At 42.0% G+C, this 21,657-nt stretch overlaps 2 protein-coding genes across 2 annotated transcripts in view; both read left to right on the top strand.

Moving 5' to 3' along the window:
• Positions 1-4,025: 4,025 nt before the first annotated feature.
• On the top strand, positions 4,026-10,788 carry LOC109487140 (serine/threonine-protein kinase PDIK1L-like). Its single transcript, XM_019791111.1, has 7 exons — positions 4,026-4,353; positions 5,189-5,394; positions 7,731-7,833; positions 8,270-8,393; positions 8,986-9,140; positions 9,801-9,921; positions 10,350-10,788. The coding sequence occupies exons 1-7, from the start codon at positions 4,180-4,182 to the stop codon at positions 10,490-10,492; spliced, it is 1,026 nt and encodes a 341-aa protein (XP_019646670.1). The 5' UTR covers positions 4,026-4,179; the 3' UTR covers positions 10,493-10,788.
• An 8,668-nt stretch (positions 10,789-19,456) lies between these two features.
• Positions 19,457-21,657, top strand: part of LOC109487146 (cytochrome P450 2U1-like) — a 5,680-nt gene continuing 3,479 nt past the window's right edge. The window contains exons 1-2 of the mRNA XM_019791118.1: positions 19,457-19,805; positions 20,249-20,379. Of these exons, the coding sequence (XP_019646677.1) occupies positions 19,558-19,805; positions 20,249-20,379 (379 nt within the window). The 5' untranslated portion in view covers positions 19,457-19,557. The remainder of the gene's footprint in view (positions 19,806-20,248; positions 20,380-21,657) is intronic.

Consider the following 21,657-nt stretch of genomic DNA (forward strand, 5'->3'; position numbering starts at 1 on the left):
ACACACACACACACACACACACACACACACACACACACACACACACACACACACACACACACACACACACGTTCTGATTTTTTATCAATTCGCTACCCTAGCGTTCTATATTCAAGTATACCAAAGAAGCGGTTATATACTGTACACAGTCACTCAATCAAGATACTTCCTATGAAGCCACGAAGTCCTACATCCTGGACGGGATTACCTTGTGAGCTAGTCTATCTCCGTAGAGGTGCGAGACCTTCTAAATTGAACCTCCTTAGTTTGACCTAGCCGTGCTGGGAAGGGGTGTACTCTTGACCTTAACCGTGCCTGTGGTTTCTCCTCAGAGATTGTCAGTGATTATACTGAAGGATGGAGGCTGAAAGGCCAGGTTCAGATGTGATGCAATAAGACATTCCAGCTGTAGCTTTGACACATGAAATCATATATGAGTGATCACGCTTTCTCTGTAGTAATACCAGATTTCACCATTCGTGCACTGTACAAGATTAGACTCAAGATGTCCATCCCTTGTCCCTAATATTGTATTTGAATGTTGCATGTTGAATATGCAGTTATAGATGTGATGCTACATTCCAGCTGTAGCTTTGACACATGAAATCATATCTGAGTGATCACGCTTTCTAAAGTTTCTCTGTAGTAAGACCAGGTTTCACTATTCGTGCCCTCCACAAGATTAGACCCAATATGTCCATTCCTTACTCTCAAAGCAGAGGTTTGGGTTTTGGCTTATTTTTGGCAAACCTTTAGGCTTTTTATTGGGCTTTCGTTTTTGCACTGGTATCCTTTTTTTACCCACAACAAAAAGATACCAATGCAAAAAAGAAAGCAAAAGCCTAAAAAACACGCCAACAATAAGCCCCAAACCCAAACCTCTGCTTGGAGAGTACCCATTCCTTGACTTTGCAGGTATTCAGTTTTAACTGTGACATTAAAAATACAAACCATACGAAGTTTCATTGAAGATTTTTTTTCACATCTCTACAACTACATTTACAGATGATATTGCCGTATTCGTGTATGTCATCAATAAAGATAGTACTCAGTCACCAAAACGTGATATGGATATAGCATGCCACTGGCTTGGCAAGGAAGTGATCAAACGCTAATTGTAAAGTCAACAGATAGTAAAATGAAGAAATGACACACAGAGGGGGTCCCATAACCCAAGGTCCAGGGTTCTGTATTGAGTTAACTGTAATAATAACACCGAGGTCCTTCAACTATTTTTGTAGCTACCTGATCTCAGTCGTTTGTATTAGCCTCCACCAGACCTTTCTATACGGTACGGGAATACGGATAGTAGAATTCGGCAAAAAAGAGAGTAAAATTGGCCAAAGGAGTCCGGCCGCGGGTAAGTTGTTTCTTTTCGGCCTGTCAAATATACTCCCCCGGCAAATATTCTCCTATATATAGCCAGCGTAGTTAGCCTGGTAGAGACTACGTTTGTATAGCCTGGATGCCAGACCCTGGCTCGACACAATACTCCCTTTGGCTGAAGGAAGCCACAAGCCCCCCTGTCTTTCCTTTAATGATCATCATACTGATCATTCTGGCATGCCAATTCTTGGCAAGACTCCAGATTGTAGAATTTGTACCATCGCACGCCGGGGCATGCCCCTACTCTTTTTCGAAAGGTGTGGTGGGTTCTTTAACGTGCGTGGGGTGTGGTTCTCCCCAAACACGGGACCTCCATTTAACGTCCTAATGGACGTCCCTAACCGAAGCTAGGTACTCATTTATACCTGAGTGAACTCAGGTATACCTGAGTGAAGTGAGGAAAGTCGTGAAAAGTGCCTTTCCCAAGGGCACAAGATCGGTAACATGGGTGGGGATCGAACTCGGGACCTCTTGGCCCTGAGCCGAACGCGCAACCGCTGCGCCACACGACCCCGATCCCAGAGTTAGTACCTGGGGGTCTAATTTATCTCTATCTGAGGGGATGTCTATGGTAAAATTTTCGGAGCCGAGGGGCTAGCCTGTATATTACTCATGGCAACAGTCTGGCGCCCAGGCTATCGTTTTTTTATGTAGTAACCTGGAAGAGGTTGGGAGCATTTATTTGGTATATTAGAGTGAATTGGCCACTCAGACAACAGTCGGGGGCTAGTCGGAGATTTTATTTGAAACAGGGGAACGTTAGTTAAGCGTGTGACAAGTTGGATTTGAATTTTAAAAGAAATGTAGGAGCCATCGCATTTTTCTTGCGACTGGCTAGTTTATTTGTCATCCCTTACATCCATGATATAATTGTTTTTATTCAACACGGAGGAATAATAAGAAAAACTAAGGTCCCATTCCCACTAGGATAGAATTGTCCGGATCGAGCCGAATCGATTCGGTTTGATCCGGCCTCGATCCAGCTCGAAGCCGGATAAAAGCGAATCAATTCGGCTCGATTTGGACAATTTTATTCTAGTAAGAAAAGGGCCTAAACCCGTTCGAAGTTATGGTACTGTCGAAGTTATGGGACCCTCCGTTATATTTTCTCGGCTGTATATATATTAGCTGTACTGAATCATAGTCTGACGCGACGTGTCCCTTCTACATACGGTACACGCACGCCCTCTACCGAAATAGCACGTTCATTCATGGCGGGTAGATTATACCGAAACTTTATTCGCAAAATCATGCCCGAAGGCTAATTGCTTTTACAATCAAGTATAATACTCATTGCAATACAGTAACAGTAACAGGAGACAGGTAACAACTGTCTGGAAAAAAAACTTCTACTTCTACTACTACTACGCTAGCTGTAATGGGGTTCGACTTCTTCTTTGAAGGCAGTGGATAATGAATAGTCCCACATTCTGCATAATTAGTGGGTTTTGTACCAATGTAAGCACAGCATATTCTTAACATCCAAGTGTCAGAAAAATAATAAAATCCTTGTCATGGTACTTTTCTTCAAAAATGAAACATATGTTTTGCTGACATTCTACTTATTAAAGTTTGCTGACATTCTACTTATTTCATTTTATAGTGTGAAGTTTATTGCAAATTCATGCCCGGGGGGCCAATTGCAGATTACAAACATAAAAGAACAAGGAAACGTAGTATAAAATAACTAAAATCTACATGATAAAAGGTAGTTGTCTAAAGCTATAGCTATGTCTAAAACTATGTCTAAGACTAAGAGGTTTGACTTCTCTTTTTTAGACCATGGAAGACGTAACGTCCCACCTTTTCCAAAATTAGTGGGTTTGGGGAAGTTAAAAGAAGAATAGTTTTTTTATACATGTTATATGGTGCACCCAAAAATTTTTGTGTGCACCCATTATTTTAGGTTGGGTGCACCAGTGCACCTATAAGCTTATTACCAAAAATGAATTTGGAGCCCTGCCTTTTGTACTTGCCTTACTGTGTCGTATCGGCTGTCCATTAGTAACACTGTACAAAAAAGCGAGAAGAAGTTGACCTCTCTATATTAGCTCAGTGACTAGAACACTTTGTATTAGCCTAGTATAGTACCCTTGTATGTTCCTTATGTATGTATGTCTAAGTCAAGTAGTGCATCTTTTGTCTCCAATTTCCTATATACGTTTGTTATGTGTCTGTTATATGTTGACCTGTCGTAGCATGAATGTACAATAAAGGTATTTCATAATAATTATTTAGTAACACGTCACCTACCGTCACCCGTACATTTAGGTCTTAGCTGTATATGAATTTTACTGAATCATAGTGTAAAGCGACGTGTCTCTTCTACATACAGTACACGTATATATACACGTATGCCCTCTACCGAAATAGCACGTCCATTCATTGCGGGTAGCCTATACCAATATCCGCACAGGAGTGTTCGGGTAAAATTGGTCCGATTAACTTAACTGTAACTTGGTTTATATTGCCTGTATAGTAGTGTTAGAACATAAAAGCACCAATTGAATTCGAGTCTTACTTAAATAAAAAGACTAAATCCTAGAATTCGACATAAACATGTTTAGGCATGGCGATCTCTACACTATAAAAATGGTATCGTCGTATTTTGGGTCAGAGGGCACGAATGCGGAAGTGAATTTACGTTCCAGCAAAGTGACAACACAAGTCGTCAGAAAGACTACAAGAAGGGGACCTACTGGCACAGAAAGCTTACACAAGAGCCCCACATATATATATAGGATTTAGTTCTGTGTCTGTGGCATCTGCTAGCTTCTCTGTGAGAGGGTAAAAATGTCTGGGACGACCGTGGGAGGGTACGAAATCACCCGGGAGCTGGGGAGAGGAACCTTCGGGACTGTGTACGCGGCGAAGCGGGGGCAGGGAGAGTTGACGTACGCGCTGAAGAAGCTTCGCCTCGGCTCGAGCGGCGCGGACCAGGTCCTGCCACATCTGCGAGAATTGAAGGTACCCAATGCAGCTTTTAGGGGCTTGAAAATAGTCAATATTCGTATGTACATAATAACATATCTACATGGTAAGTTAAAACAACTGTTTACACTACAACGACATTCATCGAGCAAAATGCCGAAACTTGTGACCACATCTGCAAGCCTCAAAGGTACCCAATGCAGTTTTTTAGGGCTTGAAAATGTTCAGTATACGTATCTACATAATAACGTATCTACACATCATGACATTAGTTAAAACAACAGTATCACAATGTATAACTTAAAACGGAATATAACCGACATTCATGGAGAAAAATGCCAAAACTTGTGACCACAACTGCAAGCCTTAAAGGTACCAATGTAGTTTTTAGGGCTTGAACAACAGATCTTTTCAAAGTCAATATTCTAATAACTACATATCTACATGCTAAGTTGAAACAACACTATCCCAGTATCGACATTCATGGAGCAAAAATGCCGCAACTTAACAGATTACCTTATTAAGAATATTACAGTTTTGCCGCTCTGAAATTGCATTGGATGTCTTTCAATTTTCTTTATTGACTCAACAAAAAGTACAGGGACGTTTGTATGGTCTTCTACAACTAAAGATCTAACAAATATTAATGAATAGCATCATCCTACGTACAGAATGTATCATGTATGCGGCAAATTACGTCCAGAATATATGTCAGAGGCAACAATAAAGGTTTTACTATTCTCTAACATATTTTTTTTAACGGAGTAGTTCAATGCAAGGCCTATGCGACCACTTCTCGGCATTGAACTATGAGAGAGACATGGCTATGGCAAGATATGGTCTCTAAGATTTAATCATTCTTTTTTAAAAGGAAATACAGCAAGAGGCGAGGGACTCCGAGGTCCCAATCCTGAGACTGGTGGAGTTCTTACATCAGGACGACGCGTTCTGGCTGGTGACGCGGTACTGTGACGAGGGATCTCTGAGCGACTTCTTACTGCTACACCCGGAAACTGACGAGAATCAGACCGTCAAGTTTATGGTACAGATCTCGGAGGCTGTGAAATTCCTGCACAGGTTCGTCTAAAACTTAGACATTTTTCTAAGTTTATTTCAGCTACGTAAATATATCTTGAATTGTAATTGAGATCTCAGAGGCAGTGAAATTCCTGCACAGGTTCGTCTAAAACTTAGACATTTTTCTAAGTTTTATTTCAGCTACGTAAATATATCTTGAATTGTAATTGAGATCTCAGAGGCTGTGAAATTCCTGCACAGGTTCGTGTAAAACTTAGACATGTTTCTATATTTTAGCTACGTTAATATAGATATCTTGAATTGTATTAGATCTAGGAGGCAGTGAAATGCCTGCACAGGTTCGTTTGTTTGAACATTTGAACATGTTTTTTAAAATATTTTATTGACAGAATCGAAATATAGATATCTTGAATTGTATTAGATCTAGGAGGCAGTGAAATATCTGCACAGGTTCGTCTGAACATTTTGTTTGGGCTTTTGTTTTCTATATTTCATTGATGAAATCGAAATATAGATATCTTGAATTGCATTAGATCTAGGAGGTAGTGAAATACCTGCACAGGTTCGTGTTAGCCATAGACTTTTTTCTATATTTCAGTGACGGAATCGAAATATAGATACCTTGAATTGTATTTAAGATCTAGGAGGCTGTGAAATACCTGCACGGGATCTTGGTAGCCATTATGAGACTTTGTTCTATATTTCAGTGACAGAATTGAAGTATAGATATCTTGAATTACACTCAATGGTAGAGGGTCTGCAGTAGTTGCTGTACAGCTAATCTCCAAGCAGATCATACGGTGGCAAGACAGTATCCACCTTGCCACCGTAGGATCTGCTTGGAAATTATATAGTCTTTTCTATGAATATTCTTCTATAAGAAGAAATATAACTGAAGAATTATTCTTACTACTGTTCCAGTATGTTCTGTTTATGCAAATTGCAATTGTTTCTGCATCATCAAGTTCCCAATATAAAAGGTCAATACGGATAAGTGAACAAAATAATGTCCATATAGCCTCATGTGTTTTCATGTCAGCCACAGAACATGGAACAAAAGGACGCAGTGACTGTTATTACCCCATGAAATATTTATGAGCCACTTGCTGAATTAAGGCCTCATACGTAGTCCCTTTTGAAAAGGATATATAGTTTTGTATTGGAAAACGCTATGATCAAACAATGAGCAGTGCTCTTATGTCACGAAAAGAGGACCGTGTTACAGCAAGGATGGTTCGATATTTAGTAACATTAAGTCCAAAACAAAGGAATAACTTTATAGGACGAGTAGAGCGTATTGAACTGGGGTTTACCAGTTTCAGTTTCAGTTTCAGTTTTTATTCGCACTTTAAAACAAAATACAGACACAAGAAAATATAAATGAAATGTGACAGTGCAGGGAGGCCGGAAGCATAAAATGCTTATGAGGAGGCCTCCCTTCATAACTTAATTAACAATTCAAATTAATCGGATAAATAAGAAATAACTTACTAGGTAACGGGTAAATGAAACAAAACAATAAAATACAATACGATACAATACTATCTACAATTATGAAAAGTAGTAATGAAAAGTAGTAAACAAGGAAACTTAAACAAAAATTAAGAATGTGTGGGGTTATTTATGAAAGTTGCTTTAGTATAATTTTTGAAAATGGTGACGGAGGGACTAATTTGTAAAGTTCTACTTAGGTTGTTCCAAATTGTTGGGCCTCTGTACGTGATTGTAAATTGACGGAGATTCGATTTCGCATTGGATGGCCTTAAATAATTGCATTGGCGTGTAAAGTGGTTGTGGATGTCTGAGTTTAATAAGAAGGTGTAGGTGTCGTGGAAGGTTTCAGGAAGGCAAGGACATTTATTCATTATCTTGTACATTAAAAGACTTGTTTGTAGTTTATTATTTTTTAGTTGTCGTCTCATCCGTTTGTTGACAATTGTTTTGAAAGGGTTCGGAGCAAGGTCATATGGACATAAAATTGCTATTGAATTCCTAATGAGGGAAAACCTCAAACGCAATAAGGCATGTATATATAAAGTTAATGACGGACGTTAATATGACAGACGACTGTGTCTTTTTATATTGCCCCAAACTATTTTACCTATATAGCTATAGCCTCTAAAGACAACTTGACACTGTCGTCGACACAAGAATTTTTAGCATTTTACAGCGTTTTATTCTTGCACATTTAGGCTTAATGACTCCCCGTTTTCTTGTCTTATTTCTTTATTTACATTTTCGGGCTAAGAAAATGGTATAACACACACTACAAACCGACACTGGAGACGTCATTATATAGAACCTACCGTCACAATTATAAAATTCCATATAAGAACGCGCCCTTAATGTTACAATATATAACTGTTGTTTTCCAGCAATGGCATAGTCCATGGAGGGTTAAACATGGACAACATGCTGGTGACGGGACAGTTCGGAGGCTTTGTGCGCGGGAGAACTATCATGAACTACACTATAAAGGTGGGTTAGCAACGGCTGCAGTCGAGTATAAACCGCAAGGAGGCGTTCTTGGTACAGGTCAAGTGACTTGGATGGTGGATCCTAGTTACGTTATGTTGATTTGATTCTCCAACATCCAATGGAAGCCCCAAAACTATTGCTAGCGTGTGAATAAAAAAGTTGATGCAATCTACGTGGTCATGAAGGCTGAACACTGAAATGACTAAACACATGTATGGTATTGGTATGGGGAATAACAGGAGAATAGTGTTAGGAGAATTTGCTTCTAAGTTTCTCGCACGATAGCTATACGTATCTACTCTCGAAGCAGATGTTTGGCTTATTTTATGGCGTATTTTTAATGCTCTTTTTATTGGTTTTTGTACTGGTCATCTACAAAAAAGAGACCAGTACAAAACGAAACCCGATAAAAACATAAAGTTGAATTGCCTGACAGGTGAGTGACTACGGCATAGCTAGGATGAGCGGAGAGGATATCTTCATGCACTACTACTACCGCTACGACACTCCGACCCGCTACTTCACCGCTCCCGAGGTCCAGGAGCAAGTCTACACCAAAGGTAATGTCTTTTAACCTGTTTATGTACAGAATTTATCTATTTTAAACCATACATGAGGAACTGAATAACTTCGAATGTAAAGTGTATGTATTTTATCAAGTTGTAACAGTGAGGGGTTTATAGGCGCTACCAACTGACCCGGCCGATGGGTCTAGAGCTTTTAGCCGATTTGGTAGGAGCGTCGGATTTGAAGCTGGTGCTCGGGTTAGGCGTGGGTTCGAACCCCGGTCCGGGACCAGGAGTGTCTTAAAAGTTTATGTTTCTACTCTCCAATTTATTACAAAGTGTTTTGAAATGTTGTATTACTGAATAATTGTAGTTTTACGATCAGCACTATATTTCTTTGTATAAATCATTTCAAGTTTTGTCAACTGAACTAATCAAAATTATGTGCAATATAACGTTAATATGTCAGTGTGAAAAAATGTAAATTGACTGCAATTGAGTGACAGCGAAAGTTATCTAGCCCGAGTGTCAGCCTTGTTAGCTTTCTTTTGCCTCCCAAGATCCGCTACCGGCCACAAAAAGGCTGACACTCAGGCTAAAAGTTATCCACTGCGAAAGTTCAATAAATATCTTGAATCTGAATCAGAGTCGGACGTGTTCTCCATGGGCGCCATCTTTGCCGCCATGTTGGACCGGACGACCTTGAGAATCGCCGAACACACCTGCATCGTGCCCTTCATCATTCCCGACATCCCCTTCGGCCAGGCACTGGACACAAGCCCTGACCTCAACATCTCCGAGGTGAGCTTTTCTTTAAGTATACATTCAAGTGACTAAGTAACATTTTAAGCTATCAACGAATATACAGTAATCCAAATTTTCACTTTATTCTTAATGAGCATTCAACCATAAACTATGTAATATATAATCCATGTGACTAGTTCCATATTTAAACTTACATATGTGCTTTTTCCGACTTATATCAACTCATTGATGTATTGAAATCTTACATCAGAAAGGTGATATCCTAGAATTACAACTTATAGATAATACATGTATTGTTTGTTAATTACTATTCCTTGTTTACAAAGACTGAGCCTTGTTGGATATATACATTGTATCGTGTAAAATCTTCCATTGTAATGACTGAAATTTTGGTATCTTTTGTAATTCGAAACGGAGTTTCCCATATGGATTTCCACGGGTTAACTTGGAAAACCCTCTGGAACTCCCTCCCACAGGACATTGTAGCTATTAAGGACAGATATGAATTTAAGAGCAGTGTTAACCACCACCTCAGTAATATTGGGCAGCATCCTTGTGGCAGCTGCTAAGCTGAGACTGGCATTGCATAGATAAAAAAAAACATTATGTCATTATGTGGAAGACGTTTCTCCCAGCTTTTTGTGATATCAATATGGTTTTAAAGAAACTGTTATCTTAAACTTTCGCATCTCCAAGGTGATCATGAAGACCGTGGCGACAGAAGACAGCCTGAAGACACTAATAGTGTCTATGTTGGCGACGGATCCGGAGTTCAGACCGACGGCTGAGTTCGTGAACGAGCGGCTACACGCCATAGGTAAGTTTATAAAAATTCCTGCCCGGAGCCTAATTTGAAATAACAAAGATAAAAGAGTATTGAGACAGGACACAAAATAACTTCAAAATCTACATAATAACACAAGGTAATGGTCTAAAACTATAGGTATGTATAGAACTATGTCTGAAGGGCTTGACTCTTTTGTAAACCAAAAGAGGGACGATATGAAAGACGTAATGTCCTAATCTCCAAGAAGATCATACGGTACCAAGATAGTATCCATTGGCCAGAGGAGTGTCCATTAGCCACTGAAGGTGGCCGTACAAACTCCTCTGGCTTATGGATACTGTCTCGCCACCGAAAGGGATCTGCTTGGAGATTAGGACATTACTATGTCTAAAGGGTTTGACTTCTCTTTTGTAAACCATGGAAGATGTAATGTCCCACCTTTTCCACTTTTTTTATAGGGAACGCTACGGGCGCCATGGCAGCAGTGTTCCTCGGGATAGCGGTGGCTGTTTTCGGAGCCCTGACGGGGTTCTGGCCGTTGTTTCTGGTCGGTCTGCTCGGTGGAATGTTGGCGTTTTATCTTGTAATCAGCTCTGGATAGGATTTGATATCGTAGAGTGGGACTCGTTGCCACCAAGTTCAGTTGGATCATCATCACTGGAAAGCGTTGAACAACTCATGCATGCATTTAGATGTGCAACGATTGGGTGAAGCAAAGATTTTGTGTAATATAGCTAGCTGCCGCCGTGCCGCGTGCCTGCGAAGCTGGTGTGTTGCACTGAAGGGTGGTTATACCAGCTATACTGATACAGACATTCTGGCCGTAGCTTAGGTAGCTTTGGTCACAATTGAATGTAACAAATTGCCTGTCAAATTGTAGCAAATGGCGTATAGAATAATTATGTTGATCTTCAGTTGCTGTGTTAGTGCATGTAAAATATGTGTACTTTAGTCTATCTGTGCATGAAACGAGTGCTGTTTGAATTTTCATGCATGGATGTTTTAAAATTACTTAGGTAGTGTAAGGGGAATCTTTTATGATTAGTTAGTTAGTTATGCTATGGAATGTTGAAGCCATGACAGATAAACTTGTTAATATGAATGTTAGTAACTTATTTATATTAGATGAAAGAACACTTAGCAAAAGTATGGTCGAAGCGTATTGAGACGAAATGATATGTACTAAACTAACGTATTCTTGTTTCACCGAGGGTGTATCTTATGAAGCTTTTTTACTTAGCAACAGCATTCCTATGGTTTTATATCATATTTTAAGTTAGAAGGAAAAAGAGAAGAAGAAAGAAAAGATGAAAGAGAGAGAAAGAGTGAGAGAAAGAAAGAGAGAGAGATCACTAATTTGGACGCAAAGAAAGACGAGTAGCAAAGTACCGATCCTATCAGACTATACAGGTAGATCTTAACATAAGTGACCTTAAACTGAGAAATGTCGTTGCTAATAAAAATATTGGTGCAATAAAACATTTTTTTAAACATCTACCTGGACTTAGAGTACTTTGTGCATATTACTCATCAACGTCCTCCATTACCATCTTTGCTGTTTACTCTTGGGTCCCACTAAACGACGAAATACAGCAGAAATACCTGAATAACTGCGGAACACACCGTGATCATTTTGTACGTGACAACATGCTTGAATACCGAACGTGAGTCGGATCGCCTGACGGCCGGTTATGTCATATCCACCCTAAAAAAAAAACACGCCTTTCAATGCGTAATGTGGCAAAATGTGGGCCCCGAAAACATAAACATATTATATAATGCAACAACATAAATTCCAACGTCCGAATCCGGTATTCGAATGTTCGATAGTGGTGTAATCGGCACAAGCGAAACGCATTCGAAATATTCTATGGAACATTTGTGATGCTATAATAAACCAAATAGAACCCTGTGAGATATCGCTAGTTAACACAGATAACATTTGTATCCAACATGATCGCGGCCCAGGTTTGACATATCTCACAGTAAATGTTTTTAGTGGAACGACTAATGTCACAGTAGCTACCGTCCTTGACCGTTGAGTGGCCTTGACATTGATCGTTAGACCCGCACGTAAACAGACCCAAGTCCAGTACCCGCTGGGGGACCCCGTCAACTCCGGCTGACCCCTAGGCCCTGTTTGTTTGTTTTTATTTGTTTTATTAGGATCCCCATTAGTGTAAATTTTAATCTCCAAGCAGATCGCTTTCGGTAGCAAAAAAGACAGTATCAAATTGGCCTGGCAGTATCCATTAGCCAGAGAAGGTCGCCGGCGGTCAGGACAACAAAAAAACGGCAAAAAAAAAAAAAAACGGCAAAAAAGGCAACGATCATTCCCCCACAACCGCGAGCTCTGCTTGGTGAGTAGTAAATTTGACAGTATTCTTCTGGAGTCCGTAGTGAATCAGACATTTAGTATTTGGACCATCGTACACCGGGACATGCCCCTACCCGTTTTGGAAAGGTGTGGTGGGTTACGTCTGGACGTCTAACCTTCACCGACGTGTGGTGGGTTCTTTAGCAGTATTCTTCCTGAAGCCCATTGCGAATCACCAACTTTCAAACAGAAGTATTGGATCATCGCACACTGGGACATGCTCCTACTCTTACTCTTTTTCGAAAGGTGCGGTGCTGGGTTCTTTAACGTGCGTGTGGCTCTGAGTCTTGCCAAACGCGTACATGTATGACCGTACGGATGTTTTGTCGTTTATGATTTTCAGTGCGTCATCATAATAGTACCGGGTGTCGACTCGATAAGGATCTACTTTATAATACAACGAACTTTTCTATGACAAAACTGATGAATTATGTGCAACGCGTCCTCTCAACTGTCCCTACAATATCCTCAATTTGCCGTCGTATGACATATCTTAACTAATGGTGAAATTTCTCTACAAAGTTGGTTTAAAAATGCAGAACCTGAACAGATGAACTATTATAAAGAATATCTTAATGTAACGTTATATAGAAGTATGTTCGGACGAACGAAATGTCTTTCATACTGCTAAAGAACAAGTTTGATTTCAAAACAATCATTGCGCAACAATCATTGCGAAATTGAAAAGTTCATAGAGAGTTCACGCAGTCATTCTCCGGCCATCTAATCACCAGATCAGGTGCGTATTGATCTAATACATGTACACATTTCAACGTCCGAGCAATCGCAAGTCAGCCCGATGTCTATTCTTCTTGCCCGGCCAAAGTTCTAATCTCCAAGCAGATCCCTCTCGGCGGCAAAAAGACAGTATCAAATTGGCCAGGCAGTATCCATTAGCCAGAGAAGGTCGCCAGCCACCGTTGGTGGGATTAGCGACAAAAAAAACGGCCATATATAAAAAGCTAACGATCATTCCCCCACAACCTCTGCTTGGAGAGTACCAAAGTTCCGCTCCTGGTCTGTTTGTTGACGGGGGGCGGAGGTGCAAACCGCGGCACGAGGGAATCCCTTTCACTTAGCCTCTACCAGGCTTCGGGAGTCGGCTCGAAAGAGTAGAATCGAGAGATAGCATGCCGAGGGAGTTGGTCCGCTGAAAGTGCAGTTTGCCGCACCCAATTTCTACTCTGTCCAGTCGCCCCCTAAAGGTTGGTAGAGGCTACCTTTCACTGGAGTTTGTGGGGTCGCGATCTAGCCTGGGTGCCAGACTCTATCCAGGGCCCACACAGGCCAGCTCCTCGACTCCAGGGTTAGCCTGGGTACCAGACTGTTTCCAGGGTCTAAACAGGCCAGTTTCTCGACTCAAGGGCTAGCCTGGTTGCCAGGCGGTGTCCAGGGCCTACACAGGCCAGTTGCTCGTCTCCAGGGCTAGCCAGACTGCAGGAATGAGTTTTTGAACACCTCAATCCTTCGTTGATAACTCTGGTACTTGAAGGAATGACTATTTCTTGTTAGTAATTGGTACATCCACCAGTTTATTAGTCATTTTCTGCATTTCCCCATACCAGCAAGCGACCTTGGCACCAGCTAGTTGCCTAGCGAACATTAACGACAGAGCTTTCGGCTTGGAAACAAGAGGTCCCGAGTTCGAATCCTGCCATGCGACCGATCTAGTGCCATTGGTCCTAACGACTTTCCTCACTTCCCTCAAGCTAAAATGCGTATATCTGTTGTCCGCGCGTTTGCCTGCGTTGGTGGCGACATGAAAATATTGAAAAAACTTGAGTGTGCCGTCGCCACGTCTTGTAATGAATGTAGGAATAGAAAAATTGCCCGCAAGTCCGCTGACCGCCCAAAGACCCCCTGAACTCTACATAAACCCCGACGAAAGGGGTTTCCTCTTGGCGATATTTGCATGAGACAACCACAAAGGTGACGGCAGTTACACTTTGCCCAGGTATGTACAGACGTCTGTGATCTCTGTGACGGAACTACGCCGTGGATCAATAGAGACCCGCGATGGAACGATTAGATGGCCTCAAAATGACTCCGTGAACTCTTGGTGAACTTTTCAACTTTTCATCACTTTCATAACATTTGTATAACAGCGTCCTTGCATTCTTATAAGGATCTAAACCTTCATTAGGTTTGTTTTACCAATATGTGTTCAAAACCTCGTTTTTCTCTGGAACTATCATAGAGTGGAAATCGCTGCCACCAAGTACAGTAGGTGTATCATCACTAGATAGCTTTAAACAATGTTTAGAGTTAGATGTTAAGAAGTCGTTCTGTGTAATTTAGCTAGCTGCTGCCGCGCCGCGTGCCTGCGAAGCTGGTGTGTTAGGCCGAAGGGCGATTGTACCGGCTATACAAACACAAACACAAAGACAGATATAGACTGAGCAATTTCAGAGTTTCTGAGCAATTTCAAACAGTTCAAGTATGAAATGATGGTGATGACGCAATTGTGGTAAGAAACGCCAGTTAAATGTCAATATTTGAGAGATTTCCTCACCCAGAATAGTTTTGGATGCCTTTAATAGATAGGAACATCGGCACTTCAGCAATGCTACAGCCAACTCCCACGCAGATCTGTGTCTGTACCTGAATAGCCTGTATAACCGCTCCTCAGCGTAACATCTAACTCTAGGCATTGTTTAAAGCTATCTAATGACAATGCCCCTACTGTACTTGGTGACAGCGAGTTCCACTCTGCGATAGTTCAGATCTCTGAAGACGGAACCTCCCTAGTCTTTCATCTTGTTTGTTCATTTGAACTGGCCATAATTGGTTCTTATCACCAGTGATTAAACCTAGTCGTACAAATTTGCGGCACTTCACCGCGCACTAACTACCTTTCATGATCAGTAATCTTTTAAGCCAACATTTCTTACCGCAACAATTCAAATTCTTCAATGCGTCGTTTAGTTCGCGATTAAGAGTAGTCATCACCACTGTTCCTGTTCAGGGTTAGAATTGACATCACTATAAGCTAAGTTACTTTCACGGTCGATGTTCAGGACAACTTGCACTTCTTGTTCCGCCGCTCAGAACCTTTCAGCGTGCCACTAGGTTCTCTTCCAGCTCTCATCAATACACTGTCAACATACCTGTTTCCAAGTCATTTTACAACAACAGCTTCTTTCCCCGGACTGCAAAATTATGGAACTCTCTTCCAAACAGCTGCTTTCCGTCCGATTACAATCCACAAAGCTTCAAAACAAAGGTCCACCGCCATCTCCTGACATAACTACATTACACTCACTTACGTACCTCTAGCTCTATGCCTAGAAGTGGCCAAAAATAATTGGCCTTGCATTGAGCGACACCGTTAAAAAAAGTTAGAATTGACACCACTAAGCCCCTGTCACAGACTCACGACCTTCCCCCAAATTTGTTCCCGACCCGAAGACCAGCCGACCACGAGACGAAAAGAACTTGAGTTAAATTTGAGTCAAATCTAACCCCCAAACACGCCCAAACACTGCTGACTTGTAGAAAAATACAAGACAACCATGGTCGTACCCCCAAATGTCTTCAAAAATTTGAAAAACTCTGTCGACTAGTAGCAGAATTTGCCGAACACCAGCCAGCCGACCAAACCGACATTGCGACGACCTACTCCGAATAGTTGGGAACGTTCGGCTAGTGTTCGGGTGGCCAAACTCGTGAATGTGTGACAAGGGCTATAGCCACTACAAAAGAAGTCAAACCCAGTATTTTTAATATCAGTAGTTCTATGTGTACTAATTATCTGTTTTATACCAAATGTTTCTTCTGTTCATGCAATTAGCCGTCGGGCATGAATTTGCAATAAAACTTTCTACAAAATCTGACATCCAGAACAAGAAAGCATCTTTTTCCAGGTCCTACTAAAAGCGAAATACACCAGAAAGGGCAAAGTAGTCATTGAGAACCTTTTCGTCGGTACAGAAGCTATCACAAAAAAGATCTCGAACTCGAAAAATGTGCCAGAGTTTTGGGAAGTATGTTACAGACCGCTTACAAAGTATTATTTCATTCATCAAGCTTTTTTAACACTAGTACTATTTCGTCGGTACAGACGTTCTCACACACACATAAATTTTGTTGAACTGGAAGTTGAAAATGTGCCAGAGTTTCGCTAAGACAACACGGGAAGTTAGTGCGCCACAACTAGACCGCTTACTGTAAATTTACTTTGCGGTTTCTCGAGTGCCTCACGTGGATATTTAGGTGGGTAATTTAGATACGCCTATAGACGACATCGATCACCAATTCTTTGCCGTTCGGAGGGCATCCAGAGTTCAGACGCTGTCCCTGTACTTTTTCTGACCCCCAAAGTTTTTAGCCTCCGTAGCAGGCTTATAGAACTGGGGGTTTGGTGGTCTTTGGTTGTTTTCTGATTAGCCCAGTTCTAAAAACGGGGGTAATTCAACCAGGCCGGCTATGTTGTCTCTATGCAATCAGAAAATAGCACATAAAAGCTCCCAAAGACCCTGAAGACCCCCAAACCCCCAGTTTTTGGCGTGCTGTCGAGGCTACAAAGTTTTGCGCTCGCTGCTGCTACCATCAGTCCATGTGACGCAATAGTTAGTTAATGTTATATTGATAATCTAAGGTTTGAGCTGATAAGCCGATTTATTTTAGTTATCAGGTATAAACTGAAAGGTCAGCAGGTGAAATAACTGTATAGGGTCACCCAAAGTTTATACCGGGTCACGGAAAGTTCAGCCGTTGTACCAATTTCTAAATATTATCCCCCACACGACACAGAAATAGTACAGGTAACATTTGCTCTTGGCGTTGGTGCCTGTGTGTGTTTCTTTGTGCACAGAGAAAGGAGATTGTACCGTTGACAGGAGTATAAGAGAAACAACCATCCAAATGTCATGACTTTGAGTATTCAGACCCCTAGGGGGTGCTTTTGTATGGTTGTTGAGTCAATAGTGATGAAACTACAGCGTGTGATCGTTTGAACGACGACTTGTATAAGTTTGTTTGAGAGTGTTTAGAATAACGCTGTCTTGACAGTTATCGTGATTTTCCTAACAGAAGAAAACAAAAACCTACGTGATGTTGCGGTTGATGTATTGAAAAAATGTTATAAAAAGTTATATCAATATTTGTACATAGTAAGGGTATAGTTATGAGTTAAAGTTATATTCAATCATCTATATGATGCAACATAGCTCCCTTTTTCTGCTTACTCGGCTTTTTTCCATGCTAATGCAGCACAAAAAGACCGCAAAGTCAGCTATCGCCTTCGCAGCTAAAGTAATGCCCATAAATCGGAACGATTGATTTTGATAATAGCATGAGCTATGCCTTGGGTTGTGTTGGTGTTATAAATGGTTAGATTGCACTTAAATGTAAAGGCACGCTAGTCTTAAATACGTTATATTTTGCACTATATTCTCAAAGAAGCGATCACAGGTCAAAGTTTTTCGTTTTCCGATTTCGTACGAAACATCTACAACCGTCCCACGAATGTCCTCTGTGCATTTGTTGCCGTATAAGTGTCGTGGGACACGTTTGTGACACAGGTTGAAGTACATATTACCCTCTAGTCGGGTCCAAAGTTGGAGAGATAGTTGCCCTTTGAAGGGCTCAGGTCTCGTCACAATTGTTGTTTCTAGTCCTTATCACTTGAGCGATATCTGACTCAAATCACAAACCCTGGACTTAACTTCATGGTTTTGTACTGTTGTTGTTGTAGCCTCTACTAAAGTACATTTTACTGCATTCGGGTGCGGCAAAATGTACTCTCTAGCGGAAAAACTACGCCGGTATGGTATTTGGCCAATTTCTACTCTTTCCAGCCGCCTCCGGCCAAAGCCTGGTAGAGGCTACTGTTGTTGTTATGCTGTATAAGTGGCGGTGTGGATACAAGTTGCATAACTTGACGTCTATTGTTACTTCGTCTTGTCTACGTACCTTATTTGAGGTATTCTGAAGAGATTTTTAAAAACCTAGACGATTCCACTGTCTCATAACGTATCAAGGAACGAAGGCGCGTTTGAACAATGCCTAAAAAGGGTGGCAAGATGATAACTCTCTGGCGAATGGATACTGCCTGGCCAATTTGATACTGTCTTGGCAGCCACAGCCGCCAGAAGATCTGCTTGGAGATTAGACAATGTTAGCCTCCACCATACTCCTTTGCAGGCTCAATATATAGTAGAAATCGGCCTAAAAAGTGGACATATCATTGGCCAGACTAGTTGGCCCACCAGAGCAGGCAAATGGACCCTCTCTGGTCGCCCGACTTTTCTGGGAAATGATTTCCCCTTTTTAGGCCGATTTCTACTATTTATTGAGCCTGCAAAGAAGTCTGGTGGAGGCTAATAGCTTCCCTTGACGTCCAAAGTACGGTATTAAAAGGGAAATATAAATCCGTATTTTAAGCGGATAATCCCGTGACAAAGACGGTCTGTTAAGACCCTGTCGTCGCTCCACTGCCCTACTTAAAAAGTCAATGGGGATTATCCGGCTTAAGCTATGGTTAACAGGATTGAATAACCTCAAGCATTTCCGCTGTAACGGATTAAGAGATCTAGAACGTCTCGCCTTTGTTAAAGTAAGTAGATGTGGATGTATGCAAAAGATTATAGCCATCTCTTAGACTCTTTTAGTCGTCTTTCTCCTTTTCATTTAATGATATCTTGTGCGTCGTTGTTCTGTTTCTTTAGTGATGGTCTATTCATAACTGTCTAAAAGCAAATGGTATAATTAAGTCACTTTTAGTTACCGTCTTGGTCCAAAAGTAGACTGTTTTTAGTCGTCTTTTTATTTCACAATTTCTCGTATCTCGCTGGTCTATTTCTTTAGTTACGGTCTCTTAATGTCCACCCTGCAAAGCAAATGGTATAATTAAGTCACTTTTGTTCCCGTCTTATTGGTCTAATAAAAGTAGACAGAGTTAATCAGTGTTCTGAAGTGTGTCATCTTTCGTCTGACCAATCAACTCGTTTCTGTCTGTGCACCAAAAGCGTAGGCCAATCACAGCGCTTAAAACATACCTAGAGGCTATGTCGTGTGTTCCCGTGATCGCCAAAGGCTATAAAAACGACCCAGTCTCTGATATAGCTTCCACTACAGGACGCGTGCAGCCAATCTGCATCTGTATCTGTATAGCCGGTATAACCGCCTTTCGGAGTAACCCCAGTTTCTGTATCTGTATAGCCGGTATAACCGCCCATCGGTGTAACACACCAGCTTCTGTATCTGTATAGCCGGTATAACCAGCCTTCGGCGTAACACACCAGCTACAAGAGTCGGACAAGAAGGCATCTGGTATTAGCGTTTTAGCCATGCTCTTCGCTCTAGCCATGGATGCTGTGAAGGCGGCGGTAGGTGTTCTCGACCTCAGCACGGTTCTAGTCCTTGTGGTGTCGTTCCTCGCGACGGTTGTGTTACTCGGGCGGTCGAGGCGGCGTGGACGTCTCCCGCCCGGCCCCCGACCCTGGCCGCTGATCGGGAACCTTCCCAGCCTCACGGCACACCCGCATCGGAAGTTCACGGAGTGGCGGGGGAGGTACGGCGACGTGTACACCGTCAGGTTAGTGCACGCACTTATAACGTTATATAGAACAAATAGTATAAGTTGATTCATCTATCGTTTTGTACGTAGGTAAACTTTGCTGTACCCATGTATTTGTGTGTTTGTCTACATGTAGTTTAAGGCCTTACGAAAGTCGCTGTACTTCTACAATGTAAGCCTCGTAATTCAGCCATCACGGCTGCCAGGAGGCTTGTCAGTAGCCTCTACCAGGCTTCGGGGGGCGGCTGGAAAGAGTAGAAATCGGCCAAATAGAGAGATAGCATGCCACGGGAGTTGGTCTACTACTGTTCTCTCCAGCAGACCAACTCCCCTGGCATGCTATCTCTCTATTTGGTCGATTTCTACTCTTTCCAGCCGCCTCCCGAAGCCTGGTAGAGGCTAGCCTGTCAGCGCTTGCGTGTATATTGTTTTGCTTATTTAATAAACCAGTCTTCTACTAGGATGGGTCCCGACGACGTGGTGATCGTGAACGGGTGGGACGCCGCGCGGGAGTCCCTCGTCAGGCAGGCCGACGACTTCGCCGACAGACCCCGCCTGTACGTGTTCGACCGGCTATCACACGGAGGGAAAGGTATATAGGCAGGTCTTAGTCTCTACCAGACTCTTTTATAGGATGAATAAATACTAGAAATCGTCCTAAAATTAGTCTGTGTAACGCAAACTCTGCCATTCGCGGCTTTAGTAGCCCCTCCCCGCACGGAGTGGCGGGCGGCGGCTGGATATTGGGCGGCCGGCAACCGTAAAGCGATCAGGCTAAAATGGGATATAACTGGCCAGGGGAGTTATCGTATATATACGTTAATTTCACGTCATTATCTGTAGCAATAAATACAGCATTAAGCCCATCACAACAGAAAGAAAAAGATTGGCTGGTCTAAAAGTCTTCACCCGACATGCACGCTACTGGAAAGGGTTGCAATTCTTAACCCGTGGTCCACTGTTCATTGTGCTTGTCGAAAAGAGCTAGGGGAATTTCCCCGGTACAATGAACCTGTAAATACTGTACATAGCGTCTCTGTCTTCTCTGTCACGACCAGTGGGAGATTAGCTCTTCAGTGAGCTAAAGCTGGATCGAGATCACTTTCTTTTCCTTTTATCATGGCCGATTGATTACGCCTTCTCGCTCTAGTTTGTTTGGACCTGTATCTATTCACGAAAAGCTTAAATCGACCCACAGGTTACTTTCCATGACGGGTAAAAATAGCCTTTTACCCACATGTCGGACGGGGAACCAGACGTTCGGCAGGACGATGACATAGTTGTTCAGCGGGCCGGTAAGGAGGTCGCCCGACCGATAGTTCTGCCGTCAGGCCCCTGTCATAGCCTCCACCAGGCTTTCTACGGATATAAGGATAGTAGAATTCGGCAAAAAGGAGAATTAAGTGAGCCAAGGGAGTCCGGTCGCGGGGAGGTAGTTTCTTTCCCAGTCAAACCTACAAGGCGGCCAAACTCCCCTGGCAATTATTCTCTCGTATGTATAGCCAGCGTAGTTAGTCTGGTAGAGACTACCCCTGTCACTCCAACCAGTCGACCGATTGACGATCGCGAACACTATGATCAGATCTAGGCCACGTCTACCTTTTTACACAAATTGAACGAATTTAAGTTAAATGTGAGTGAGATTTGACCCCGAACACGCCCCGTACATCTACAACTGTCTCAAGAAGCGAGAAGAAGTTGAACCTGTAAATGATGGTTCACATTGGTATGTATGTATAGTTTAAGTAAACTATTACTGTAAATTTTCTTGTTTATTCATGAACTGTACTTAGTTTGTAAGAGCATAAGCGTACAATAAAGGCCTCATTCATATATAAGGATTCATTCATATATATATATATATATATAT

This window comes from Branchiostoma belcheri, unplaced genomic scaffold, assembly GCF_001625305.1.
Source record: "Branchiostoma belcheri isolate BF01 breed outbred unplaced genomic scaffold, Haploidv18h27 scaffold86, whole genome shotgun sequence".
In the NCBI taxonomy this organism is placed as follows: Eukaryota; Metazoa; Chordata; class Leptocardii; order Amphioxiformes; family Branchiostomatidae; genus Branchiostoma; species Branchiostoma belcheri.